General features: G+C 41.2%; 1 protein-coding gene and 2 pseudogenes across 6 annotated transcripts in view; 2 read left to right on the top strand and 1 right to left on the bottom strand.

Moving 5' to 3' along the window:
• ANKRD44 (ankyrin repeat domain 44) overlaps positions 1 to 27696 on the top strand; it is a 316236-nt gene that overhangs the window by 274206 nt on the left and 14334 nt on the right. For all 6 annotated transcript variants that reach the window (XM_007965735.3, XM_007965733.3, XM_007965737.3 and 3 more), the window contains exons 17-22: positions 4744 to 4815; positions 15280 to 15481; positions 19861 to 19948; positions 20969 to 21086; positions 22944 to 23160; positions 26946 to 27033. In XM_007965735.3, the coding sequence (XP_007963926.1) occupies positions 4744 to 4815; positions 15280 to 15481; positions 19861 to 19948; positions 20969 to 21086; positions 22944 to 23160; positions 26946 to 27033 (785 nt within the window). The remainder of the gene's footprint in view (positions 1 to 4743; positions 4816 to 15279; positions 15482 to 19860; positions 19949 to 20968; positions 21087 to 22943; positions 23161 to 26945; positions 27034 to 27696) is intronic.
• LOC140712587 (large ribosomal subunit protein uL4-like) lies at positions 732 to 4728 on the top strand (annotated as a pseudogene).
• Positions 12882 to 15262, bottom strand: LOC103218270 (heterogeneous nuclear ribonucleoprotein A3 homolog 1-like; annotated as a pseudogene).

Raw genomic sequence — 27696 nt, 5'->3', positions numbered from 1 at the left:
TAAAAGAGTGGCCTTTAGGTGGGCCTCCAGAAATAAGCCTGAACTGATGAACTGGACTGTCAGGGGGCTACCTCTGCCCCATGATTAGGAAGATAAGGAATCAGAAAGCAGCCACTGGAATGACTGATTCCATAGACACATCACCCTAGCTGATGTTCGGGGACAGTCTTGTCACCCCCACTAATATTGCCTCAAGAGTCACACAGCTTTTTGGCTTGATCCACACTGCCAAAAAAATGCATGTCCTGCATCCCTGTGTCTTGCTTCTCTATCCTCACTAAACTCATGGCCTGTACGTCGGAAGCTAAAAGACAAAGTCTTCATAACTGTGCTCACCATTGGAAATCACAGATTTTCTCTGCCTCACTTCTGTCTTCTAAAGGTACTGTTCTCATGACTGCTAATTCACAGGCAGCATAGGGCTCTTTGTTTTTTTGTACAAGTTGGTGTGAACAAAGTTCACAGTATCTGGTGGAAAGGCAGGCTTGAGCACAGCAGGCAAAATGATGTTTTTGCCGGATAACTCTCCCTTTTTGGAGTCTACTGCTATCAGTGGATGAGTACATGCCATGGTAGGGTGAGAAGTTTTAGGGTACTGGCCGAGCTGTGGCTCCAGTACCCAGCGTCTGAGGTGATGGGACTCATTGTTCTGGCTAGGGTGCCTTTGGAAATATGGTCATGAAGACTGCATGTTTGCACCAACAAAAACCTGGTGCCATTGGCACTGTAGAATGAACATAACCCAAAAATGATATGCCATTTGCTCTGCCCAGCTGCCTCAGCCTTACCAATGCTGGTCATGTCTAAAGGTCATTGTATTGAGGAAGTTCCTGAACTTCCTTTGGTGGTTGAAGATAAAGTTGAAGGCTACAAGAAGACCCAGGAGGCAGTTTTGCTGCATAAGAAACTTAAAACCTGGAATGATATCGAAAAGGTCTGTGCCTTTTAGCAAATAAGAGCTGGCAAGGACAAAATGATAAACCATCCTTGTATCTGACAAAGAACACCCTGCATCATCTATAATGAGGACAGTGGTATCATGGAGGCCTTCAGAAACATCCCTGGAATGACTCTGCTTAGTGTAAGACAACTGAACATTTTGAAACTTGCGCCTGGTGGGCATGTGGGATGTTTCTGCATTGGACTGAAAGTGCTTTCTGGAAGTTAGATGAATTATATGGCACTAGGCATAAAGCTGCTTCCCTCAGGAAAATCTTCCCATGCACAAGATGAGCAACACAGACCTTAGCAAAAGCTTGAAAAGCCCGGAGCTCCAAAGAGCACTTTAAGCAGCAGGCAAGCAGATTCCTTGCAGAATCCCAAAGAACCCACTGAAACTCATGTTAACGCTAAACCCATATGCAAACACATGTGTCAGGACACAATGCTTTGTCAGGCCAAGAATCACAAACTCTGGGGGATAAGGTAGCAGCAGCTGCAGCAGTAGCAACAGCAGCAGCAGCACTAGCCATAGAGGCTAAATCAGATGAGAAGGGGGTTGCAGGAAGAAGCCTGTGGTAGGAACGAGAGGAAAAAATGACTGTTGGTGTTAAGAAGCAGAGGAAACCTCTGGTGGGAAAAAAGGCAGCAGCTACCAAGAAAACAGCAACTTGAAAGAAGCCAGCAGAAAAGAAAGCTACCACAGAGGAAAGTAATCCTGCTGCATAAGCTTTTAAATGTGTTTATTTCATAAAGATGATATCATTTTGGACACCTTATTTTTAATATATACCTGATCAAAGAGGCAGTGAAGAAAAAGAAAAGTTAATGCATCTAACTGGAAGAGCTGAAATCACTTCTGGAACTCTAGCTCAAGGGAGTCTAGGAAATGTGGTGTTTAGCTGTCCAGCCTCTGTAATGTAGGGCAGCCCAAGCCCACCAATCAGGAAGCTGGAGTTGGGTGTTGATGACCATCATGGCACATATCGAGGCTTTGGATACAGGATTTGCATTCCTTTTGGATGTGTCACTATACAAAGAAAAGCTTCAAGAGCCAGGCGTGGTGACTTGTGCCTGTAGTCCCAGCTACTCCAGAGGCTGAGGCGGGAGGATCAGTTGAGCCCAGGAGCTCAAGGCTGCAGTGAGCTATGCTCACACCACCACACTCCAGCCAGGGTGGCAGAGTGAGACCCTGTCTCTATTTAAAAAAATAAAAATAAAGAGCTTCAAAGCAAGATAAAGGGGAACAATTTATCTGAAAGTGTAATATATACCTCTATAATTTATTTAACCTATGCTATTGCTAGTTGTTTTTTTCTATTTTTTTCACATAAATAATGTAATAAATGGCTCTTATCAGAGTCAGTAATAGCCTCCTCCATTTTGCTAACACAGTGGTCAGTTCTCAGGCCTCATGTTGCTAAACTCAGTGATCAATTCTCAGACCTGGCTGGACACGGTGGCTCATGCCTGTGTAATCGCAGCAGTTTGGAGGCCAAGGAGCAGGAGGAGGCCTGCTGTAATCGCAGCAGGAGGCCAAGACGGCAGTACTGCTTAAGCCCAAGAGTTTGAGAGCAGCCTGGGAAACTTAGTGAGATCCTGTCTCTACCAAAAAAAAAAAAATTTTTTTTTAATTAACCAGGCATGGTGACATGTACCTGTAGTCCCAGTTACTCGGGCGGAGTGGGAGAATCCCTTGAGCCTGGGAAGTTGAGGCTGCAGTGGGCCAAAATCACACCCCTGCACTCCAGCGTGGGTAACAGAGGGAGACCCTGTCTCTTAAAAAAACAAAAATCTCAGGCCTTATTTTCCTTGATCTGTGATGACACTTGACATGACTGCTCATTCTCTTCATAAAACTCCTTCTTCACTTGGTTCCAGAACCTCATGTTCTCCTTGTTTTCCTTCTAGCTCGCCTGCTCAGTCTGAGTCTTCCTGCTGGTTCCTCCTCATCTCTCCAGCTCTTAGTGGTGGGTGCCCCAGGCATCAGTCCTGGGACCCCGTTTCTTCTTTGTGTACTCCTTTGTTGATCTCATCCAATCTTATGACTTTAAATACTCTGAACTTCAAACCCATGTATCCAGCAACTTCCCGGTTAAGATGTCTTTTTTTCTTGAGACAAGGTCTGGCTCTATTGCCCAGGCTGGAATGCAGTGGTACAGTCTCAGCTCACTGCGACCTCCACCTCCTGGGCTCAAGCCATCCTCCCACCTCAGCCTCCTATAGGTGTGTACCGCCACACTTGGTTAATTTTTGTATTTTTTTGTAAAGATGGGATTTTGCCATCTTGCCCAGCCTGGTCTCGAACTCCTGAGCTCAGTGAGGCTTTCCCTAATCACCCTACATAAAGTTTACAAACTAATTTCCCCTCGAGCTCTTTGTACCTTCCTTCTCTGCCATAGCACCTTGCACTTTGTATTCAACTATGAAACTTCTTCTTTTATTGTATGTCCACTTTGCCATAGGAAAATAGATTTTTAATACTTGGTTTATTATGGAATTATCAGTGCATGGATTTTTTTTTTTTTTTTTTTTTTTTTTGAGACGGAGTCTCGCTCTGTCACCCTGGCTGGAGTGCAATGGCCGGATCTCAGCTCACTGCAAGCTCCGCCTCCCGGATTTACGCCTTTCTCCTGCCTCAGCCTCCCGAGTAGCTGGGACTATAGGCGCCCGCCACCACACCCGGCTAGTTTTTTGTATTTTTAGTAGAGACGGGGTTTCACCTGTTAGCCAGGATGGTCTCAATCTCCTGACCTTGTGATCCGCCCGTCTTGGCCTCCCAAAGTGCTGGGATTACAGGCTTGAGCCACCGCGCCCAGCCAGTGCATGGATTTTTAATACTTGGTTAATTATTGAATTATCAGCACAGGGAACAGTGTCAGGATACATGGTAATCATTCACTGAGTATTTATTGTATGAATGCATTTCCTTACATATGCACCATTGTGCACTCGTCTAATTATTTATTAGGATAGAATTCCTAGATTCAAAAGATACGTACTAATTGCCCAGAAAGTGTTCTTTTCTTTTTTTTTCTCTCCCATCTCTGAGTCTGCTTGCTAGGAAACCAGAAAGATTTTAACAATTTGTTCTCCCACCAAGGTCTATGAGAATGTCATTTTCCTGCCACCCTCACTAACACCATGCCCTAGTGACACTGGTCTTTCCATTCCTTGACTTACCATGTTTGTCCTGTCTTGATGCATGTCATTGACTATTTCCTATTCCCGAATACTCTCCTGCCACACCTTTATCTGGTTTAATTCTTCTTCTTATTTAGGATTCACTTGAAGTGTCACTTCCTTGGAGAGGCCTTGCCTGGCCATCTGCTGTAAAGTAGCCTCTCAGTCACTCCTTATCACATCCCTGTATTTTATTCTCATTACAGCATGGATCACTTCCAAATGTTTTCTTATTTGTGTATTTATTTGTCTATGCTTCGTTTTTTCCAAAATGTCAGCTTCATGAGAGCAGGAGTCTTGTCTTTTTCAACGCTATCCACACTATCTGCAGTAAATGTGTGTTTGATAGTAGAATCAATATGGGGTCTTATTTTTTTCATTATTATCAATTTGCTAGGTGAAAATGGATATAACGTGAATTATTTTCTGGATTCAAGTGCTGAGGTGATCTAGAAGTTTAAATATTCTGTTAGCAGGTTTGTTTTAGATATGTTATATCAGATATTTATATTACTGATAAACTGCGTAACTTCTCAAGTTTCTGAAGCCTCTTTTCTCATTTTTGCCAACATTTTGCAAAATTTGGACTCACGTACTGTTGTTTGTTTTTTGTCTCCACAGCTTTTGGAAAGAACAAACAGTGGGTTTGAAGAATCAGATTCTGGTGCTACTAAGAGTCCACTCCACTTAGCTGTAAGTGAGATGCCATGAGGAAGCTTCACTTGTTACAAAAAGAACCTAAGCATTCCTAAAACTATACTGCTTTTAAAACGTAAGCGTAGTAACACAGCGATGAGTGATAATGAAAGTAGTCCATAGTTAAAGGCACAGGCTGTGGAGAGAGACTGCCTCACCTTCCAATCCCAGTTTCATCTGCTGGTGATCTTAGACACATGACTTACCCTGTCTTGAGGCTCGGTTTCCCCATCTGTAACGTGAGGGCAAACGAAAAGAGATAATGCACCTAAAGCCTTACCCTTTATTCTTGTTATAAAGTTTAACAGTCTTTAAAATTCAAAGGATACATTTCAGTTTAAGAGATTTGATTAGAGATAACAATATACAAGTGGAAAACCTATGGCTCATTGAATACCACAGTTAAAAACTTGCAGGATGTTTGAGCACAAACTGATGAGAGCAAGATGAGCACATGCAGAGCTGCAGCTGCGACCTTCTGCCTGCACTTGAAATCAGGGTCTCCAAGGAAGTCTGAGGCTCTGATTCTTGTACTGGGTGAGATCTGGGAGGTGAGGGAAGAGGTGTTTTCTCACCAGTAACACTTCCTCTCCTCATCCCAGTAACCGAAGGCAAATGCAACAGCTCAGAGTGATGATCCCCAGACTCTTCATGGGCGTGACCAAGGTGTGAAGTGCACCCACCACTCTGTCTCAGATGGTGACCTGCTAAGAGTTGGCCACCAGCAGCTGCTCCCTAGGAACCTTGCTGACTGGCAGCCACACCCCACAACAGTCAGCTTACCTGCCCAAGCGCTCACGTGCCCTTGGTGCTGCTGAATTGTGAGGCCACAAAGATGGTGTTTGGATGCTTCTTTGCTTAGTAAAACCCAGGGGCAGGATGACAGGAAGAATGGGATGGGGCTGGGTCTCTTTGTTTAACTGTGTTTATGACATTTCACTTAATACCATATGTACATAAGCACTTCTTCAGTGTCGTTCTGATGAAAAATTGACATGGAGATTTTGGAGAGAAGAGAGGAGTGTTTTGTTAATTGACATGCAGAGGTGGTCAGGCAAGGAGAGAGGAGACAAGGCCATCACACAAGGATTGGGAGTATCCAGAACTGACCATATGTGCGGAGACTTCCCTTCACTGCCTGTTTCCCCACATACTCACAGCACACCTGCTGATGACACCCACCAACACACCCACTACACACTGATACACACATGCATTTTGAGTCTAGTGAAATCAGGGTGAAATGTGCATCAGTCTTTGTTCCTGGAGGTGGAAAAGGTGGATGAATAGTGGGATATTTATACATATAAAGCTTCATGCCAGTTGGCCCTTAGTACAGGTTGCTTGGTAGAATCCCTGCCCAACCATTTGCTGTGCCTGGGGAAGTTTCCCCAAAGCTGAGCACTCACAAACATTCTCTAGGGACAGTTAGTGCTATATGGAGGGTTATCTCAGATGCAATTCTCAGGCCCCAAGAAAGTGGGTTTGACTACATTGCCAAGCCTGCTACTAATCTGAGAAGAGTTTCTTGGCTTCCAAAAACTCTATCATCTCTCGTTCCTCTTCTTTTTTTTTTTTTTCCACACTGTATTTGTTGAGTGCTTATTGTGTACTCTGCTAAACTCCATGGGTTGCTGGCTGTGTAAAGATAGGGTGCTGATATCATTTAAAAGAGGTGGGCTTTGGTAGTTCTGCAGCTGACAGAGGCCCAGGAAAGATACATTAAGTGGAGGTCCCAGCTGCCATTCTTTTCATTAGCAACTCATCTGGACATGGTTTCCCTACCTGTAAGTTAAAGGAAATGAGTTAAGCATCTCAAAGACCCATTCCAACTTGTTAATTTATTGAATTGTTTATTGTGTGATCTTAACCCAAATACCTCATCTCTTATGTCTCAATGTCCCTACCCATGATATGAGAATAGCAATACCTCATTGTGGAGATGGCATGAGTTAATGGATGTAACACAATTAGAAGAGTGCCTGGCACACGTATGTGCCATGAGCTAGCTTCATCGTCATCATTACTAACACCATATAACATCATTATTAACATCATCCTTTCATCCAACATACACTGACTGTGAATAGTGCCAAGCACTGTTTGCGTAGCTGGAGATATTGCAGTGAACAAAACCCCACCTCTGCCCTTGCAGAGTATCCAGTCTAGGGGAGACAAACAGGTGAGGAAATGACAGATGGTAATATGACAGCTGGTAATAAGTGCTGCAGATGCTACAGAGAAAATGAAATGGGATCAGGGAGATAGAAAGTATTGAAGGGACAAACAGGATGCTTATTTATTTAAGAGTTGGGGTCTCACTGTGTTGCCCAGGCTGGTCTCAAACTCCAGGGCTCAAGTGATCCTCCCGTCTTAACTTCCTGAGTAGCTGGGATTGCAGGCATGAGCTGCTGCACCTAGCCAGGGTGCTATTTTATGTAGCACAGAATCTCGTATTTGTACAGAGACTTTAAGAGCTACGCATGTTGATATCTAATGAAGGAGTGTTGTGGGCAGAATGCAAAGTCCCTGGGGGAACGCATGCTTGGCATGTCCACAGAACAGGAAAGGGGCCACTGTGGCTGGAGCAGAGTGGTAAGGAGAGAGTAGCTGGGGGCAATGTCTTGCATGTTATTGAGGGAGCCAGGAGTTTGGGGGGCCACCACAGATCTCACGGGGACTTTTACTCTGAACAAAATAGAAAACTATTAGGAGGGTTTTGAGGAAACAGATTGGTATGATGTGACTTTTGTTTTAAAAGGATCACTTTAGTTTCTATGTTGAGTCAAAATTCCAAGGGAATGAAAGCAGAAACAAGGCAAACCAGGCAAGAGATGATGACCATGACTTTGATCAGGGTGATTACAGTGGATTCCTTCTAAAGTCATTTTATTCTTTCTCTCTAAATACTAACACTTAAAACAAATTATTTGCTTTAAGGACTCCACAGGTATGCCCATCACCCTCTCTAGGGGCCTCGGTGGCAATTAACTTGATAAAACCCAAGGCACATAATTTCTTACTTGCTTTGATAAAACCCAAGGCACATAATTTCTTATGTGGAAGCACTCTAGCAGTGTAATGGAACCAGATGCCCCCAAACCTTGACTGCTACCAGAAACCTGACCTGCCTCGAGTTACTATTTCCTGACTGAATGATTCAAATCTCCAGGGTTATTGGCCCAGTGAATTTCATAAGCATTTCATCCACTTGAAAATATTAAATTAAGAAACAATGTTATGCAAATGAAAGGCTCCAGCTGTCAAGATTTTCAGACAGATCCATTGTTCTCATGGATTCTGTTGAGATCCCAATTCTTTCCCCTCATTGTCCTTAGTTCCTATCTTAAAAGGTCTGGAAAAATTAATCACGTTTAAGAAGTAATTGTTACCTAATAAGGTTTTTTAAAGGTGTTGCTTGAAACAATTTAAAATGTTTAATACTTCTAGTGAAGGCTTTACTTTATGCATAGTAAAATTCAGGAGCTACAAACTAGATAAAGAAACAAAGCGAATTTTGTAGATCACACTTGTCCAACCCCTGGCCAAATGGTCACATGTGCCCAGGACGGCTTTGATTGCGGCGCAACACAAATTTGTAAACTTTCTTAAAACATGATGAGATTCTTTTTGCGATTTTTTTAAAGTTCATCAGCTATCATTAGTGTTAGTGTATTTTATGTGTGGCCCAAGACAGTTCTTCCAACGTGGCCCAGGGAAGCCAAAAGATTGGACACCTCTGCTATAGATAAATCTGGCCTCTCAACCATTCTGTCTTTAAGAGGGTTTTCAAGTGCCTACTATAGAAGAAAGTATGGGTTGAAATTTTAAAGTTTTCCTAATTGCCAGCATGGTTCACTCCATTTGATTTTAGTATTAGGTCTCTTTAACTTAAGCAAGTTAAGTCCAAGTTTAAGTGACAGACTCAAGCCTGGAGTCAAGTGTCATAACCTGATGTACACACTGATGTAGGCCCTCCTCTTATCTCAAGTTTTACATGAAGTGCTCCTGAGTTGGCTTAAAATCACCTGTGTGGCCGGGTGTGGTGGCTCACGCCTGTAATCTCAGCACTTTGGGAGGGTAAGGCAGGTGGATCCCTTGAGTCCAGGAGTTTGAGACCAGTCTGGCCAACATGGTGAAACCCCATCTCTACTACAAATACAAAATTAAAATTTAAATTTAAAAAAATTAGCTGGGCATGGTGGTGTGCACCTATAATCTTATCTGCTGGGGAGGCTGAGGCAGGAGAATCGCTTGAACCCAGGAGGCAGAAGCTGTGGTGAGCCGAGGTGGTGCCACTGCACTCCAGCCTGGTGACAGAATGAGACTCCAGCTCAAAAAAAAAAAAAAAAAGAAAGAAAAAAGAAATCGCCTCTGCCCTGAGCTGTTCATGACCCAAACTGTGTGAAAGGTATATGGCAATTCATTATACCATCCTCTATTATTTGCTTATGTTTGGAATTTCCTATAATAAAAGGTTAAGGGAACATGTAGTCTATGGTCATGTTGCGCCCTTTCCATATTCGCTAGTGAAAAGCCTCACAGCTTGGGCTCCGGGAGTCAGCCTGGTCCACCTTTGAAACCCAGCTCCTCCACATTAGGCTGTGTAACCATGGGAGAACTGGGTGTCATCTCTGCCCTTCTGTGTCATCCTGGGCAAAATGGGAATAACAGGAGCAAAGCATGGGTTGTTGTGAGAATTCAGTGAGGCAATGCATGCCCAGTACTGCCTGACATACAGCAAGTGTTCCATAAAAGTTAGCTATTGCTTCAGAGTTTGGGTTAGAATAGAGGCTTACTATCCTGTGCAGCTATGGTTTGCATAACAAGTACAGATAAGAAAGTTAGACATACGTATTAGCAATTTATTTTACAAATGTATTCTCCTGTCTCAAGCCAGGCAGTGTGTGTAGTAGAAGAGCATGAGTCTAAAGGTTAGTCCCGGAAGTGTACCTTCTCACTTCATAGCTCCGCTCAAGCCACTGCATTTCTGTGTTGAGCCTTCTATAGAAAGGGTTTAGGTTTCTGATTCAATATTTGTTATTCAATTCTGTCACCATTATTTTGTCTCTGTTCCACATAGAGACAAGACTATTTTGTTTGGAAGTCAACTAAATGGAGTTACTGGAGAAAATTGTAAGATGGCGCCCAAAAGCATGAGTTTTAGTAGTGACAGATTCTGGGTTCAGAATCCTGATTTTATCACTTACTAACTAAGTGATTTTGGACAAGATAATTAACATTGCTTGTTTTGGTTTTTTCATCTATAAGAAAAGATGTTTGGGATTTATGTTAAAATGTTTGAAATAGTGCCCAGCACATAAAAAAACCCTAAAAAATAATTGCTATTTAAAAAATATGTTTCTACCACAAATAGTAATAAATATAGTAGTCATTATATTCATTCATTCATTCATTCATCAAATAAGTGTTGAGTGTCTACTGTGTGCCAGGCATGATTCTAGAATACAGCAGGAACAACCCACATTAAGTCCCTTCAATCACAGACAATAAGCAAATCAATAGATATGTAACAGATATCCATTGATATCTGTTTTGTGCTATGAAGCAGAAGAAAGCAGGATTAGTGGGGTGGAGAGTATCTGGGGGTATGTGTGAGGTGGAGGGCAGAGCCTATTTTATATTTTACATGGGCTGCTCTGGGAAGCCCCCCTGATAAGGTGATATTTGAGCAGAATTACTGGGAGAGCTTTCCAGACAGAGGGAGCAGAAAGTACAGATGCGGTGGCCCAGAGCAGGACATGCAGCTGTTTAACTAGAGAGGGAGGCTGGTGCAGCTGGAACAGAGTGAGTGAGGGGACATGCTGAAGCTGAGGGGAGTGGGAGGCCAGATTCTGGGGGCCCGATCGGTCGTGGAAAGTTTTGGATGTTGGTATCAGTGAGGGAAGACATCATAGGCTAGTTTTAAGCAAGGAGGGATGTGACCCAACTTGAATTTAAAAGATTTCACCCAATGGTTGCATTAATAACAGATTGCAATGGGACAAGGATAGCAAGGGAAGCTTTTGCTGTAATCCTGGCAAAACAGGTTGGTGATGCAGTGAGAAGTAGACAGATTCTGGATGTATTTTAAAGATAGAATAGAAATGATGAGCCCTGAAATTGGCATTGACACAGCACTTTGTGAGAATTAGACCAGATTCCTTACAGATACCTGAGAACCTAATGACACCTCTGTGTGAGTTCGCAAATGTGTCCCTTGCTTTCACAGACACTTCCCTATACTAGGGCAGCAAGGAGGGGAAGGCTATTTTTCAACACCCATTGGCCCTATTATCCCAGAGCCCTTCCTTGTTCAAGGCAAAACTCTGGGTTTAACAGTAGGGAAGACAAAGACAACTGTAAGGTTTGGGGCCTGAACAACTAGAAGAATAAAGTTGCCATTTACTGAGATGGTAAAGGCTGCAGATGGAGCAAGTTTTGGGAGGGAGATTTTGGTTTGAGATGCCTATTACACATTCAAGTGGGAACATCAGTAGGCAGTTGAGAAGTCAAGGGAGAAGTGGGACTGGGATATACTTTTGGGATTCATCAGAATGAGTTGTTATACTACCTGTTATAAATGATATATAGGTTTAATATGTAACATAATCAAAATCATTCACAAAAATAATGTAATGAGAAAAAATGTTTAATGTATCTGTGCTCTTAATTCTTATGTCTCCTTTTCAATCCAGTTTTGTTATTGTCATTGTTAACACACACTCAGGAAGAAACATTCAAATCATATTTTAAAAGATAAGGTAAAATAAGTCCATGTGTTTATTACTCTACTTCCTGGTTATAGAGATAACTACCATTGATAGCTTCTTTTGTATCTTTGTACAAATCTTCTATAAATATAGAAGTCTATATATATATGATATATTTGCTTTGTATATAAATGAGGTCATGCTTTACGTATTGTTTGCAACTTCGTTTCTCTTTTTAAAAAGTTTGATAGATTGTGTTAAACCACCCTCCACAAATGTCACACCAATCTATACTCTCACCAACAGAGTGTATGATTGCTTTTTTCAGTGTCTTACCTAATACTGGGCATGACCAAACTTTAATCATTGCCAATCTGGTAGTTGAAAAATCGTACTTTAAAAATTTGCTTATTTCTTCACATATTCACATATTTATTGACCTTTTATATTTCTTTTTCTGTGAGCTGCCTTTTCATGCCTTTTGCATATTTTCCTAGTTTTTAAAGTGGTTTCCAAGAGTTATTTATATATTAAAGAAATTAGTCTTTTGTCTGTGCTGAGCCTTTTTTCAAACAAATTGTGTCTTGAGTAATAGCTGCAGTAGAAAAATAAAAAGTGCAGGTGACATAAGAGGAGACTTGGTTGCTGAAGACACTGGAATCAGGCTTTTCTTTTCTTCTTCCTTTTTTTGAATTCTGAGTTTTTGTTTTTCATTTGAAGGTAATCTTAATGCTATTAAATTCACAAATATGCTAATTTAAATACCCAGTCCGATTTATCTAAAACACACATTGCAAACATACTAATACCTGTTCTCTCCACTTGTCAGTGCCCATTCAAATCATGGTTTGGAAATGGGGAGAATAGATTCCCTTTAAACTGTAAGTCAGCAGTTGTTTCTTTACAGTTAACTTTAACACAATTCATACAAAATAGTAATTAACAGTGATCTTCTTTACTTGTTAACTCACAAGGAAACACCTTCGAAACTGCATTTTGTTAAAGTTTCTGTACTAAAATGTAGAAAAACGGAACTACACAAATATTGAAAGTTTAAAATGCCTTAATTTTTTAATCCTCATACCACTACCCCAATTTATAGGACAATATACCTGGTGTAATTTGAAAAGAAAAAGATAAAGCTACAGCAAATAAAAGACCTCAGGAATGTATATCTAAATGGCATTACATTGCATTACTTAATAGCTGGACTTTTTGCAAACTGTGGCTGTGATAGTCCTGCACAAGAAGGGTTTCCTGCTTAAGCTGCCGTAACTTTTCTGACTATGGATGATCATTCCTTCTGTGGCAGATTTTTACCATTCCTCTAATGCCTTTGGGAAGATTGTCTCAAAGTAACCTGCAGCTCTCCTGACAACTCCTCGCTCTCTCTCCTGCTAAGAACAGTAGCCCTTTTCTGCTGTTTTTAAAAACTTCTGCTACCATATCCACTACTCCTCCACCAGATCCATAACCACCACCATAGGGACTGCCTGAGCTTTTTCCACCAAAACTACCCCCTTTCATGGATCCAAAATTTGATTGCTGTCTCCCACTATAATTTCCAGAATCATTATTGTTCCCACCACCACCACAGGTACCACCACAGGTACCACCACCAAAGTTTCCTCCTTCATTGTAACCATCATATCCCCCACCACCGTATCTAGCCCCTTGGTTTCTATATCCTGGTCCACCACCACCATAGCCCCTTCTACCACTAGAACCAGGACCACCATCGTAGGTGCCACCATCACCTCCAAATCCATTACACCCACCAGCACCTCCTCCATAACTGTCTCTGCTGCCACCAGCTTCACCACTATAGCCTCTTCTTCCACCAAAGTTTCTACCACAGCCAAAATTACTTCCTCCACCTCCAGAGTTTCCTCCACCACCCATAAAATTGCCAGATCCACCTCCACAACCTCTCTGCAATCCAGCAGACCACATCTCTTGTATAGAATGGGCCTCTTTCACTTCCCAGTTATGCCCATTAATATTGTGGTATTTCTGAATGACAGTTTTATCAACTGTAGCATGATCATCAAAAGTTACAAAAGCAAATCCTCTCGTTTTTTCCAATCTGCCAGTCTTCCATCACTTCTGTGGTTTCAGTCTTGCCATACCTTTTAAAATGGTCTCTCAAATTATATTCCTCTATATCTTCTTTAATACCACCAACAAAAATTTTCTTCGCTGTTAGCTGGGCAGCAGACTTTGCAGAATCCTCCCTAGAAATAGCTCTCTGGTACTTCTACATGCTCATCAACCCTATGTGGTCAAGCATTCACCTCTTCCACACAAGAGTAGATCACAAAACCAAAGCCCCAGGAACATTTTGTTTGGGGGTCTTTTATTACCACACAACCTGTGAATGTGCCCCATTTCTCAAAATGTTCTCTTAAACTATCACCTGTAGTTTCAGAGTCAGGCTACCAATGAACAGTTTTCTCAGCTGCTCTTGACCATGCCGCCCATCCCTGTTTTCACCCCATATAACCTTAGCTCCCTTCTCTTATTTTCAGTGTACCTTTGCCTGTGTGTGGAGAGGTGGGGGCGGGGAGGTGCTAATACATGTTTAAACTTACAGACGCAATAAAAATTATCTTTCAGACTTTTAGTTTTGTGTTTTGGTGGTATGAAGTCTCTTTTTTTGTTGTTGTTTTTTTTTTTTTTTTTTTGGAGACAGAGTCTCACTCTGTCACCCAGGCTGGAGTGCAGTGGCATAATATCAGCTCACTGCAACCTCTGCCTCAGGTTCAAGCAATTCTCCTGCCTCAGCCTCCTGAGTAGCTGGGATTACAGGCACCCGCCATCACACCTGGCTAATTTTTGTATTTTTAGTAGGGATGAGGTTTCACTATTTTGGCCAAACTGGTCTCGAATACCTGACCTCAAGTGATCCACCTGTCTCAGCCTCCCAAAGGGCTGGGATTATAGGCGTGAGCCACTGTGTCTGACAAGCCTCTTAATCTTAACATACCTTAGGACCTCATAAAAGGTCTGAACTTAGTGCTGCTACATGGAATATATTTCCATAATTGTTTCTATAATGAAATGCTTTTCATTATAATCAAGGGAAGAAATAAAGGAGAAAAGCACTAGCTACATGCAAGATATTATGCAAAGCCTATGCAATTTCATCTTCACAGCAACCCTAGGAGGCAGCTCTGATTACTCTCATCTTATAGAGGAAGAAACAAACTCTAAGTGAAATTAAGAAACTCACCTAAGGTCACACAGTTAGGAATTAGTAAAGAGTTGGCCTATAACAGAACGTCTATATGCCTCTGTTGTATCTCGAAGTCCATATGTTTTTGGTAAATTTTTCCCCCAGGTTTCTTATCAGAAAAGACTCCTGGAAAAAAAAATTCTGATTATGCCAATATGTTTAGGACTGAACCGACAGGTAAAAGAATATGGTAATTCATTCAGCTGTTATGTTTATATTAGACAATTAGATCAGTAGATATAAGAATACATTAATACATTCAGTGCCTTTGGAGCAAATTATGTGACAAAAGAGAACATGAAACTCATATGGAACTATGAGGTTTGTGTGTTATAGTGTTTCAGTCTAACTCTCCAGCTTGCCTGTGTTTTAATAATTATTCCAAGTGTTTTTCTGACATGCTCTTGGGAGTGGTCTCTATCCATGGCCCAGGAAGCCCAGCCCCTCCTGTGGATTGTGGCAGGATTTGAGGTGAGTGAGCAAGCATGGGAGCCATTGGTTTCTTCTTTGCAGGCCTACAATGGGCACCATCAAGCCTTGGAAGTCCTTCTGCAGTCGCTGGTGGACCTGGACATCAGGGATGAGAAAGGCCGCACTGCTCTGGATCTGGCTGCCTTTAAAGGACACACAGAATGTGTGGAAGCACTTATCAATCAGGGCGCGTCCATCTTTGTGAAAGACAATGTAACCAAAAGAACCCCACTTCATGCCTCAGGTAGGTCTTGTCAAGGATCCGATTACCCTAGTTTTGTGACTTGTTCATAAGTTTTAATAGAAGGAAAGCAGCATCTTCTTTCATCCCAGTTTTTAAAATAATATCAATTTTCTTTCCACATCGGACATACTACCACACTTCCAAAATGCTTTTGGCCTGCTATCCTCTTGGAGGTGATTGATGTTCTCTGGCCAGGTGCTGTGGCCTTCTTAACTCAAAGGAGAGTTCAGAACTTTTGGCTAAAAGCTACCACAAAACATTCTGAACAAAGGGCAAGGTGCCATGCAATCTTCAGAATAAGTTACATAGAACAAAACACATCAAAATAAAACAGTATTTGAAAGCACAAAACCAATAGCAGGTTTTGTGGCTATTTCATATTCATATTAATGTATTCAGGGCTATTTCATGTAAGGAATCATAAGGCAGCAATCTAATCAGTACATCATTCTGCCAGCCTAAATGATGTTACTTAGCTTTTTTTCACATCGATGTAAAAATCAAGATGCTTTAAAAGCACATGTATATATCAAAAAGGAAGTCATTTGCCTTTTCTGAGTTTTTCTCCCATGCCCATGACAAACTGTGTCAGGACACTTCTAGATATATACACAGACATAAGGGTAATATGGAAGGTCTAGCTCAGCTAAGGCATAGATACCTTTGAGCTCAGGAAATTCAGTGATATCAGCCTTTGATTAGGGTAGTGGATAACATTTTGTAAAGAGAAGTAACTGTCTTACTTGGTGAAATGGGTGTATTGAGGAAGCAAATAAGTGAAGATACTTTTTCAAAAAAAACTTTATGATTCTTGTTACTTGGGAAAATTTTCCCAGAATGATAGACCTTGTAGAACCATTTCCATCTACGTTCCTGAATTTCCAAGCCACTGAAGAAAAACAATACAGAGGTTGAAAAAACCTGATTGTTGCCTATTTACCTGGAAATGATTGTTGCTGGAAAAAAAAAAAAAACTTTAGCCATAGGGTTAGTAATAGTTGGTGTGGTTGAATTATAAATTCTTATTTCTCATCCCATTTGGTCTTTTTGCTCCACAGCCATTCTTCTTCTTATTATAAAATTCAAATTTTATCCTCCTTTTTTAAAGATTAGTTGCCTATTATTAAGAGAAACATCCTATTTTCGTTATTATATAATTCCTGACAATAACAAAGGGCCTACTTTGATGGTGGAAAATTGCCCTTATAAACAGGTAAACAATGAAGAACAAGCATTTACACTCATTTGCCAGTGTGATATGGGTTGTGGTCCAATGAAGCCCCCTAGTGGTCAAGAAGACTCACTCAGCTTGAATTTTCCTCCTCTCATTCATTAAAAAGACACTGTCACCAGACCGTTCACAAAATGTCTACTGTGCAGAAGCTTTAGCGTGTGCTTTGAGGATCTGCTTACCCAAAATCTTTTTCAACTCTTTTGAGAGGCGATATTTTGAGTTTCAAATCCTCGGAGCACTATGAGGAGCAAGAGCCAGGATGAGTATCAGAGGTTTTGGCACAGATAGTTGGAGTGACAGCTGTAGTCTGAGTCGTGTGAAAAATGGTTGTCACTCACAGCCAGGGAGAGGCTGAGCTGGTCTGAGAAAAAGCTGAACTTGGCAGTAGAGCTAAAGATGTTAGCATCTTTTTGCTAGAAGGCAATTTGGGGGAAAAAATGTAGTGTGTAGGAAGCCAATGAGAATTTAAGTTTGGCTACAAACTTCAGGGGAACTTAAATTTCCCTGAGGGACTGGGCGTGGCAGTTCATGCCTGTAATCCCAGCAGGAATTCCAGACCAGTTTGGCCAAAAAGGTGAAATGCCGTCTCTAATAAAAATACAAAAATTAGCTGGGTGTGTGGTAGTGCGCATCTGTAGTCCCAGCTACTTGGGGTGGGGGTGCTGAGACAGGAGAATCGCTTGAACCCGGGAGGCAGAGGTTGCAGTGAGCCGAGATCATGCCACTGCACTCCAGCCTGGGCAACAGGGCGAGACTCTGTGTCAAAAAAAAAAAAAAAAAGCACAACTGTAGAAACTGTTTTGCTGTCTAACACATTGAGTGATATGAAGTTAGATAATTTTTTTCTTCTTTTAGCCAAGTATCAAATGTCACTTGCACTATTGTGATTATGACTATTTAGAGTATTAAGTTGCTACAGAAAGAGGAACCAGTCAAAATATGCCGTTTTTCCATCTTCATGAGCTTGCCGTCTGCAGTATTTAGCTGTCAGTCCTTTGCCAGTCATTTCCTTTTAGCCATACATTAAACTTCCTGCCTATTTCACCAATGGTAGCAGATTTAGTGTAATTGTGAGAACAAAAGACATAACAGCAGCAGCAACTACATATTACCTGTACTCCAATCCGCAGAATTTCCTCCCGAGATACACAAATGGAATGTTGCTGAGAATGAGCTAAATGCAATGATCTACAAAATGCGCATATTATTCCTGTAGTTCATTTGGGTGCTGTTGATGAATGCAAGCTAATTCTAATATGTATGTATTGTCCCTGAAAAAATGTATCATTGTTAAATTAGCATTCTCTCATGGCTGGCAAGCAAATAAAAGGTCTGTAAAATGCAGCTCTTAGGAGAGTCTTTATCAGCCTCACATAGTGGTGTCTATTCCCTTCTGTCTCCACATCCATAATGTGGCAAATGCCAATGTACTGTCATTGTTAGAGAGGAGAGAAGGTCACATTTGGAATTTTAACCACGGTTGCTCTCATCTTACTCCCTGAGTGGGAAGCGATGCCTATCATAAGGCTTTGGTTTCCATTCAACAGCCTGGCAGAAAGCAGCTTAGCCGGAGGTGATCGTCACAGGTTTGCTTCCCAGCCCCTGTGTGACCACAGCCTTCTAAAGCTGCCTGGTACTGGTGTGCACAGGAGTGCGTCCCGTGATTTATTTTTTTTTTTTTTTTTTTTTTATTTTTTTATTTTTATTTCCTGCCCACATTGGCCCCCACTCAGTCAGCTGGGTGAGGAGAGGCAGGGGGAGGCCTGACCTGGCCTAGGAAAGGGCTCCCAGGGAGCCCAGTCACACCCCGGCCAGGCCCGAGGACGCCTGGGAAGTCAGAGAAAGCGCCGGCTGTGGTTCGGGGACCGCAGGGCTGAGGGACCTTCACTCAGCAGTGAGCGAATGGAGCGTGTACAACCTGCCGGCGTGAGGTTTTGTTTTCTGCCACCACCCATCCGTCAGGGCTATTGCAGGAATACCTCTTCTGAATATCTACCTCAGAATGTAAAACGACCTGGGAGAAGAGGCAGCCCCACCTCCCTCCTCCCTTCCCTGCTGCCCCTCTCCCCTCTTCCCTCCACTTCTCTCCTTCCTTCCTCCCCTCCCTCCTCCTCCATCCTGCTCCTGCTCCCCTCATCTCCTTCCACTCCCTTCTCTCCCTTCTTCCTTCTTTTTAAAAGCGTTGGAGGCAGGGTAGATACAAGATGATTATATGGAATTTGGTGACTCAGAGGAACAAAAAGGGGAGCTGACTAGTGGGGAGAGATTATTAGTCCCATGACAGGAGATAAGAAAGGACCCTAAGTGTAAGAAAAAACCCTCAGCACAGGAACTAGAAAAGGAATGTGGGGATCAAAGCACCCTGCTGGGAAGAAGGGGAAGACAGATTAACACAGAGACACTCTGCCCAAAACTACCTTGAGCTAGAAGCTGAGGAGGATCCAGTGGCAACAATGGAAAACCACTGATTTGAAGTCTAAATAAATGTTACTTGGGGCCAGGCACGGTGGCTCATGCCTGTAATCCCAGCACTTTGGGAGGCCAAGGCAGTCTGATTGCTTGAGCCCAGGAATTCAAGACCAGCCTAGGCAACATGGTGAAACCCCATCTCTACTAAAAATACAAAAATTAGTGGGTGTGGTGGTGCGTGCATATAATCCCAGCTACTTGGGAGGCTGAGCAGAAGAATCACTTGAACTCGGGAGGGGGTGGTTGCAGTGAGCCAAGATCATACCATTGCACTCCAGCCTGGACGACAGAGCGAGATTCTGTCTCAGAAGGTCACTTGGTGGCTCACGCCTATAAGCCCAACACTTTGGGAGGCCGAGGCTGGTGGATCACCTGGGGCTAGGATTTCAAGACCAGCCTGGCCAAGATGGTAAGACCCTGTCTCTACTAAAAATGCAAAAATTAACCAGGCCTGGTGGTGCATACCTGTAATCCCAGCTACTCAGGAGGCTGAGGCAGGAGAATTGCTTGAACCTGGGAGGTGGAGATTGCAGTGAGACGACATTGCCCCACTGCACTCTAGGCTGGCAACAGAGCGAGACTCCATCTCAAAAAAAAAAAAAAAAAAAAAGGTCATTTGGGAGAGATATGTGTAGTGTTGTTCTGTTAAAAGACTGTACACTGTTTTCTTTTTCAGTAATTAATGGTCACACACTGTGTTTACGGCTGTTGCTAGAAATTGCAGACAACCCGGAGGCGGTCGATGTGAAAGATGCCAAAGGACAGTAAGTGCGCTCACACGTGGCCTTGGGTTGACATTTCAATCACAACAGCTACCTGGTTGGTTAAATCATTACAAGGCTGACTGTGGAACTGAGAAGTTGGGGTAATATATTTGGGCCAGGACCCTGGACTAATGAGGTGGCTTTAAGTTACAGTGTGTATATCCAAGAAAAGCATGAAGGGGTGGGTGTGCACATGTCTTGATGAAAGAATCACCTTTTTAAGGGCTGTGGCCATGTTTCCCAGCTCTTATTTATATTCTCTCCTTTGTTCCCTCTTTCCGCCCATTTTTACCCTCTTCTGAAGCTGCTACACCATTGCCATTTTCTAATTGATAAATAGGACAGACCTCATGAGGTTATCTCTGTTACTGAAATCCTTCAGATGTCTTTTCTTCCTCAACTTTGTTTTTTCAAAGTAATTTCCTTCTGTTGGCGTATTCCCCACCTAATCTTCTCTTACAAATAGGAAATACAGAGCAAAAGTCAGCAGTGACTAGCCCCAGGCATGTGAATTAGTGTCATAGTCAGAATCTCACCTCCCTCTTGCATCACAACACTTCATTCTTTCCCTGAGACTTGCTAGACTTTTCTTTAGGGAAGGAAGCTTTGTTTAAATGAAATCTTTAGCAGAAGTCCAACATAGAATACCATAAAGTAGAGCTGCTCTGATGGAAGCAGGATGGGCTTCTGCATACACATTCTCCCTGCCCTTGATATCTAGTAAATGCTACATGGGTCTGAAAATGATGGGATTAACATGCATATTTTGAAAAGGAAGCTTCCCCTGTCTCATCGCTAGGGATCATTCCACCAACAACATTCCATGTGGCCATTAAAGCAGAGGCAGATAGCTTGTTCTGCATATTGTATAGCAAACTGGGGACGCTCCGAAATTATTGAGCAATTGTTAAGAGGAGAGGGGAAAAGAATGAGAGAGAGAAAGAGAATGTCCTCCTACCGGTAGTGATGAATATTTTTTTTAATCTCCTTTTTAAAAGCCTACTTTATCTCTCTGCCTAGAACACCACTGATGCTTGCAGTAGCATATGGACATATTGATGCTGTTTCGTTGTTACTTGAAAAGGAAGCCAACGTAGACACTGTTGACATCCTAGGATGCACAGCTTTACACAGAGGGGTATGTACATCTTTCTCAGCTGTAGTCAAGCCATTTTTTAATGAGCTTGTTTTCTTTTTTTTTTCCTTCTATGAATTTTTAGCAAAAAGGCTGTTTCCTAATGTAACCAATTAACCTTATTCAGTCCAAAAGAAATTACAAAATCCTTGGCAAAGGCAAAATAATGGAAGGTTTTGCTCTTAAGATTTCATGTTAGATCGTGATAATAGATGCACGAACACCTACTGTTGGTGAAATTGGTTCTGCTTTCTGACTACAAAATACATGTATATCATAGAAAATTTGCAGAATATTTTTTTAAAGCCCGGAGAAGAAAATCACAATCACCAGTAATCATACCTCCTGGAGATAACCACTTTTTGGTGTATATTATCTCCAATCTTCTTTCTATACATAGTTTTGTTTTAGATTTTAAAGAGAGAATACTGAAGATGTCATTTGGAATGTGCTTTTTTCTCTTAGTATATCAAGGACCTTTTTACATGTCACTTTTTTCTGCATCATGATTTTTAATGCCTCATTGTGTTCAAGTGTCATAGTTTATTTCAATGATTACCTGGTTTTAAGTAGTTATGCTATTTCTAATTGTTTGTCCTTACAAATAATGCCAAAATATGTATCCTATGGACAATTATTTGCACACATCTGTTGAAGTGTTTTTTTTTTTTTTTTGGGGTCTCACTCTTATCACCCAGGCTGGAGTGCAGTGGCATGATATCAGCTCACTGCAACCTCCACCTCCCGGGCTCAAGCGATCCTCCCACCTCAGCCTCCCCCCAGTAACTGGGACCACAGGTGCATGCCAGCATGCCCAGCTAACTTTTGTATTTTCTGTCGAGATGGGGTTTCGTCATGTTGCCCAGGCAGGTCTCGAATTGCTAGGCTCAAGTGATCCTCCTGCCTCCACCTCCCAAAGTACTGGGATTACAGGCGTGACCACTTGCACCTGCTGAACTGTTTTTTAAAGCATGCCAAATAAACTAAGTGAATACAAGCAGAAATCATACAATTGCTGTTTTGGGCTGGTACCAAGCACACTGATAAATGAAGAGAAGAGGAACACTACGTGATCATTGTCACAATCATAGTTTTTATTTCTCGGTTGCTTCCTGTAGGCTGTACAACAGGCTGAGAGCCTTTGCATCTGTTATCTCAGTCCTCACAATGCCCTGTGAAGTTGTTATTACTATTCTTATATATAGGTGAATAGAGTGAGGGATGGAGAGGCGAACTGACCTGTCACAGGGGTGCCAAGATTTCACTTAGACTTTCCTGATTCTAAAACTGATGTTTACCACTGCATCATGATATCTTTCTTTTCTTTCTTTTCTTTTTTTTTTCTGAGACAGAGTCTTGCTCTGTCGCCCAGGCTGGAGTGCAGTGGTGCAATCTTGGCTCACTGCAAGCTCCGCCTCCCGGATTCATGCCATTCTCATGCCTCAGCCTCCTGAGTAGCTGGGACTACAGGCGCCCGCCACCACGCCCGGCTAATTTTTTGTGATTTTTTAGTAGAGACGGGGTTTCACCGTGTTAGCCAGGATGGTCTCGATCTCCTGACCTCGTGATCTGCCCTCCTCAACCTCCCAAAGTGCTGGGATTACCTGGCCACATCATGATATCTTTCATAGTTGTCAGGAAAGGCAAGAGATGTTTGGAAAATGCTGATGTTCACAGATTTTTCTGTTATGAATTTTGCTGAGGTTGTCCTGACTTCTGCCCTTGAAATAGTACAGAGTCTGCCTTCCTTAAAGACCCAGGCATATGTCCACTTGCTGTAAGCCCAGCCTCACTTAGTCAACTGCTTTGCTTCCTTAGTCTTCTGAGGTTTGTTTTGTGTTTTTAATTGCAATGCATCAGATTATGACAGGACACGAGGAATGTGTGCAAATGCTGCTGGAACAAGAAGTGTCAATTCTCTGTAAAGATTCCAGAGGGAGGACGCCCTTGCACTATGCAGCTGCTCGTGGCCACGCCACGTGGCTGAGCGAGCTGCTCCAAATGGCTCTTTCTGAGGAGGACTGTTGTTTCAAAGATAACCAAGGTTACACACCGCTGCACTGGGCTTGTTACAATGGTGAGTTGCTTATCATTTGACAGATTCCACTAGACTTCCTACCCCATGACCCCTGTGAGCTCAGTGGAGGTTACAGCCTTGTGTAATTCTGCAAACCGTGGCTTCTAATCTTTCTGCATCCAAGATATCTTTTTTGTGTATTTTGTTTGTTTTTTTAATAGTTCTCACCCCTCCACAGCTGCTGTGATGCCTTAATTGAGTAAAAGTTCACTTCCCCCTTTTAGTTAATCATTAACACATAACCATAATCAGAACTGATAAGCTTAAATGACCAGTTTTATTCAGAGTTTCTGATCTATGTGATATAACCAGGGATCCCACAAGGGATTAAAATAATTAAAACCAAATATATATATAAAATTTAATAACCTGTCACAATTGATTACTAGTAGATGCATGATTCATCTTTTGGTATTTCTTTGTTATGTTTCATATTCCCCATTTATTTTGTTGTACTTATTATTTGGGAGATTTTAAAATTTATATTTCACTTATTTTAATTTAAAAATGCATGCTAATTATACCAATTCCAAAGTACAGAAGTATCTGAAGTAAAATTGTTTCCATTTCTAAACCTACTTTCTAATGTAATTTTGTGTGTCTCTCTCATAATTTTTTCATTAAGAATATAAATAATTACAAATGAATGTGTATCTATTTTTTGAAACTGGAATTATAGAACAAATAGCAACCATTCTATAATTTTTTTTGTTGGTGTTTAAAATTGTATTGCAGATATTCTTACAAGTCAATATGTATCAATATGGATTGATCTTGTAATAGTTGTATATTATTTCATAGCAATATGTATACCAGAACTTATTATTTATTCAACCAGGTTTCTGTGGATTGACATTCAGATTTTTTTTTTTCTTATTACAAACAATGCAGCAATGTGCATGTCCATATTATGGTACCATAAAATCTGTCAGATAAGTTTCCAGAAATAAAATTATTGAGTAAGGGGGCTTATATATTTTTAAATTTTAATAAATTATATTATTTTGCAAAAAGGATATCAAAATGTATTATTCCACCGAACATTTGTATAAAAGTTGGTGTTTTTCCTCATTCTTGCCAACCCAGAATGATAACACCTTTTTAAATTTTTGTCAGTTTGAAGGCCAAAAAAAAGGTATCTTCTTGTTTCAATTTGCATTTCCCTATCTAATAGTACACTGGCTATTTGTGTTTCCTCTTCTGGAAATTACTTTTTCCATCCTTTGTTCACTTTTTCCCATTGAGCTATTTATCTTTTCTCGTATGCTTGTAGGAGCACCTTGTCTTAGTGGTATGAAAGTGATATGAATGAATGTTGAATGATATGAATGTCTTAGAAATATGAATATTTTTGTTCCTTGTTTAGGATGTTTTTTTCCAAGTAGAGATTTTGAGCTTTTATGTACTTGAATCCGTCAGATTTTTTTATGGTTTCCAAGTTTCCAGTCTTTCTTCAAAAGGTCTCCTACCCCTAAGATTATATGGATATTTTCCCATATATTTTTTACTTTGCTTCTATAATTTTATTTTTACATTTTCAATCAGTCAATTAAAATTTTAATTTAGAAAATATTAATAGTTCTACAAAAGGCATTTGTGTGTGTGTGTGTGTTCCAATTATATCAATTTAAGAACTCTTAGTGTGTTTTCATCACAGTCCTCTTTTTTTCATTCATTCTGCCTGAGTAAGAGCCAAATTTTCTATTTCCTCTACTTGGTTTTGTTCCCTTCCTGCCACTGGAGGATAGTGATTTTTTTTTAACCTACTAATGTGTGACCCCCATCTGGGTCAAGCTGTGAGAGCTCTCTGGCACTGGAGAACCTACAAGAGGAGAAGGATGCAGTGAGAGTGCTGATTAAAATGGCGGGCCGCAAACCTGATGCAAACCAGATCCTCTCCTCAGCGTTTAGGGTGAGATGTGTCTGTGTTCCTAGGCCTCTCCAGGTACAGGCAGGGGAGGAGGAGCAGTCTTCTCCTAAGCCGTTCACACTTTCAGTGCAGCCTTTGTCCAGGACTGAGTTTCAAGCTCCCATCTTCCCAGACTCCATTTTACTAGGCACTTTGAAATATTGAAAGGAGCTCAGTCATCTCCAGTCCAACCTGCACAGACTCTTAAACTGGGATTCATATAGTCCCCACTTAAGGAATGCTATGTGTGGATGCTACCCTAAGCTAGATCCTTTGAAAGAGTTGAGGTGTCTGAGACTATTTGAATGCGGGTTCCATGTAGTTAGTTGGAAGGCTAAATTATACAACTTGCCTGAAGCTGCCAGCTTTTTTTTTTTTTTTTCCCCGGGGATATATAGAGTCTTACTCTGTCACCCAGGCTGGTGGCGTGATTTCGGTTCACCACAACCTTTGCTTCCTGGGTTCAAGCGATTCTCCTGCCTTAGCCTCCCGAGTATCTGAGACTACAGACAGGCACCACCAGGCAGGTCTTTTTTTTTTTTTTTTTTTTTTTTTTTTTTTGGTATTGTTAGTAGAGATGGGGTTTCACCATATTAGCCAGGCTGGTGTTGAACTCCTGACCTGAAGTAATCCACCCGCCTCGACCTCTCAAAGTTCTGGGATTATAGGCATGAGCCACCATGCCCGACCACTGCCATTTTTTTAATATTTATTAATTCATATGCTTTTTAATCTGTCTAAAAGCAATATTGCCTTTTCTCTTTTTAGGTATAAGAAAAGTTTGATTTGTATTTTAATATTTCAAATTGTCCCAGCTACATCATACTGAGGTAGATCATAAGGGAACTTTCACTAACTTAGCACTGAGTTCAACTGAGAAGAGGTTTCAGGACAATCTGTGTTCCAAAGCAAAATGGCAATGCCTTCCCACCTTATGATTGAGAACCACAGAGACTATTGTTGTTGTTGTTGTTTGTTTTAACCAGGTCTGTAATGAGAAAACACTTAGTCAGGCTGGGGAACCATCACCCTTCTTCCTGGGAGACAATGCCATGTGGCAAGATCTGTCTTACAATTGTATAGAACGTCACAAACCACACTGAGGCTCTTTATTGAGTAAAGTTCTCACCATCCTGTGACATAGGTAGGGCAGGTATTCCTTGTCCAATTTTGAATATGTGAGAAACTGAGGCTCAGAGATCCCAAGTAAATTGCCTCAGATCACATAACAAGTAAGCTGACAGCTAGGACCTTACTTAACTCAAATTCAGTTGATTTGGAAACTACCTACCATTTTGTTGAAAATAATCTCACATATTCATTCATCTACTTATTTGAATAGTGCTTAGTGAATACCCGTGATGTGCCAAGAACTGTTCTTGGGGTCAATTAAAACACATATAGTATTTTACAGTCAAAACCTTTTCACATGCGTTATCTCAAATACTGTTTTCTACTAATCAGTTTCATGTGTCCGTTAGAATGCCTAACTGTAAGTGGAAGTATTTGTATGGGTGAAAGGTACATTTCCTCTTATAAATGTGGACAAATTGAAGCACGCCTATGTGAGGCCTCTATCTTTCAAGAGCTGAGAGTAAAACAGGATATATTCTGCTTGCAAATGAGTCATCTTCTCTATCTCTCTTCACCAGACCATATGGCCTTCATCGTTTTATTTGTTCATTAAGTCTCAGAACACCTGTTAACATAGTTAATAACATTTTGGCATTTTGTTAATTTTATTTCTTGGAGAATGAATGTTCAGCCCATTCAGGAAAATTCATAAACCAAAAACTCAATACCTAATGAAAAAGCAGATTGGGTTGAACAAAATTTCTTTCTTGGAAACTCCCTAAATTATTTTTATTTCTTGCAGGTAATGAAAACTGTATAGAAGTACTTTTGGAGCAAAAATGTTTTCGTAAATTTATCGGTAATCCCTTTACTCCACTGCACTGTGCAATGTAAGTAGAAAAGATGGGAGTTAATGGTGTAGCTTTAATTATTTTAACTCCACATAGAAAAGTTGCTTTGAAGGGAAAAAAAGCTTTTAGATTACAGATAAGACTGAAATATTCCATTTTTGCTGCTAAAGATGAGTAGATCTGATAGCTAAATATTAAGGATTTTCCCGGAGCTTTTTATAGAGTGCCACAGTTCCAAAGTGGCACAGATGCCACCCTCGGGAAGTCTCGTGAAGGGGTAAAGTGAGAGGTGTGTTACCCATGTGAAGAACTCTTCAGGTATAACTCATATTTGTCTGCCAAATTCTAAAAATAAGTCAGCGTTGACAATAGTATGCCTACAGATGGTTAGAAAGACATTTCACACTAGGACAAATTTTCATATATTGAAATTCTTTATCTTTCATATGTTGTAAGCCCTTTTCTGATAAATTTAATTTTTGCTCCAGTCTCAATAGTGAGCCATTGTTCAGAGGATCTAAGTCAGACTTCCATAGTCAGCCTGGGAGTCTGTGTTCAACTGGGCTTCCATGGTTAGCCCAGGGGCCCAAGACCTGAGGACGCTTTGTCTTTACATTGTCTCTGGCCTTTATATGAAACTGAGTCATTTAATTGGAAAGATATTGGAGGCATAAAGTAGATCAATAAAGAAAGTATAAGTTA

The sequence above is a fragment of the Chlorocebus sabaeus genome, chromosome 10 (genome assembly GCF_047675955.1).
Source record: "Chlorocebus sabaeus isolate Y175 chromosome 10, mChlSab1.0.hap1, whole genome shotgun sequence".
Taxonomy (NCBI): Eukaryota; Metazoa; Chordata; class Mammalia; order Primates; family Cercopithecidae; genus Chlorocebus; species Chlorocebus sabaeus.
Note: the sequence above shows the minus strand (reverse complement) of the source record. Positions and strands in the feature narration are given on the sequence as shown.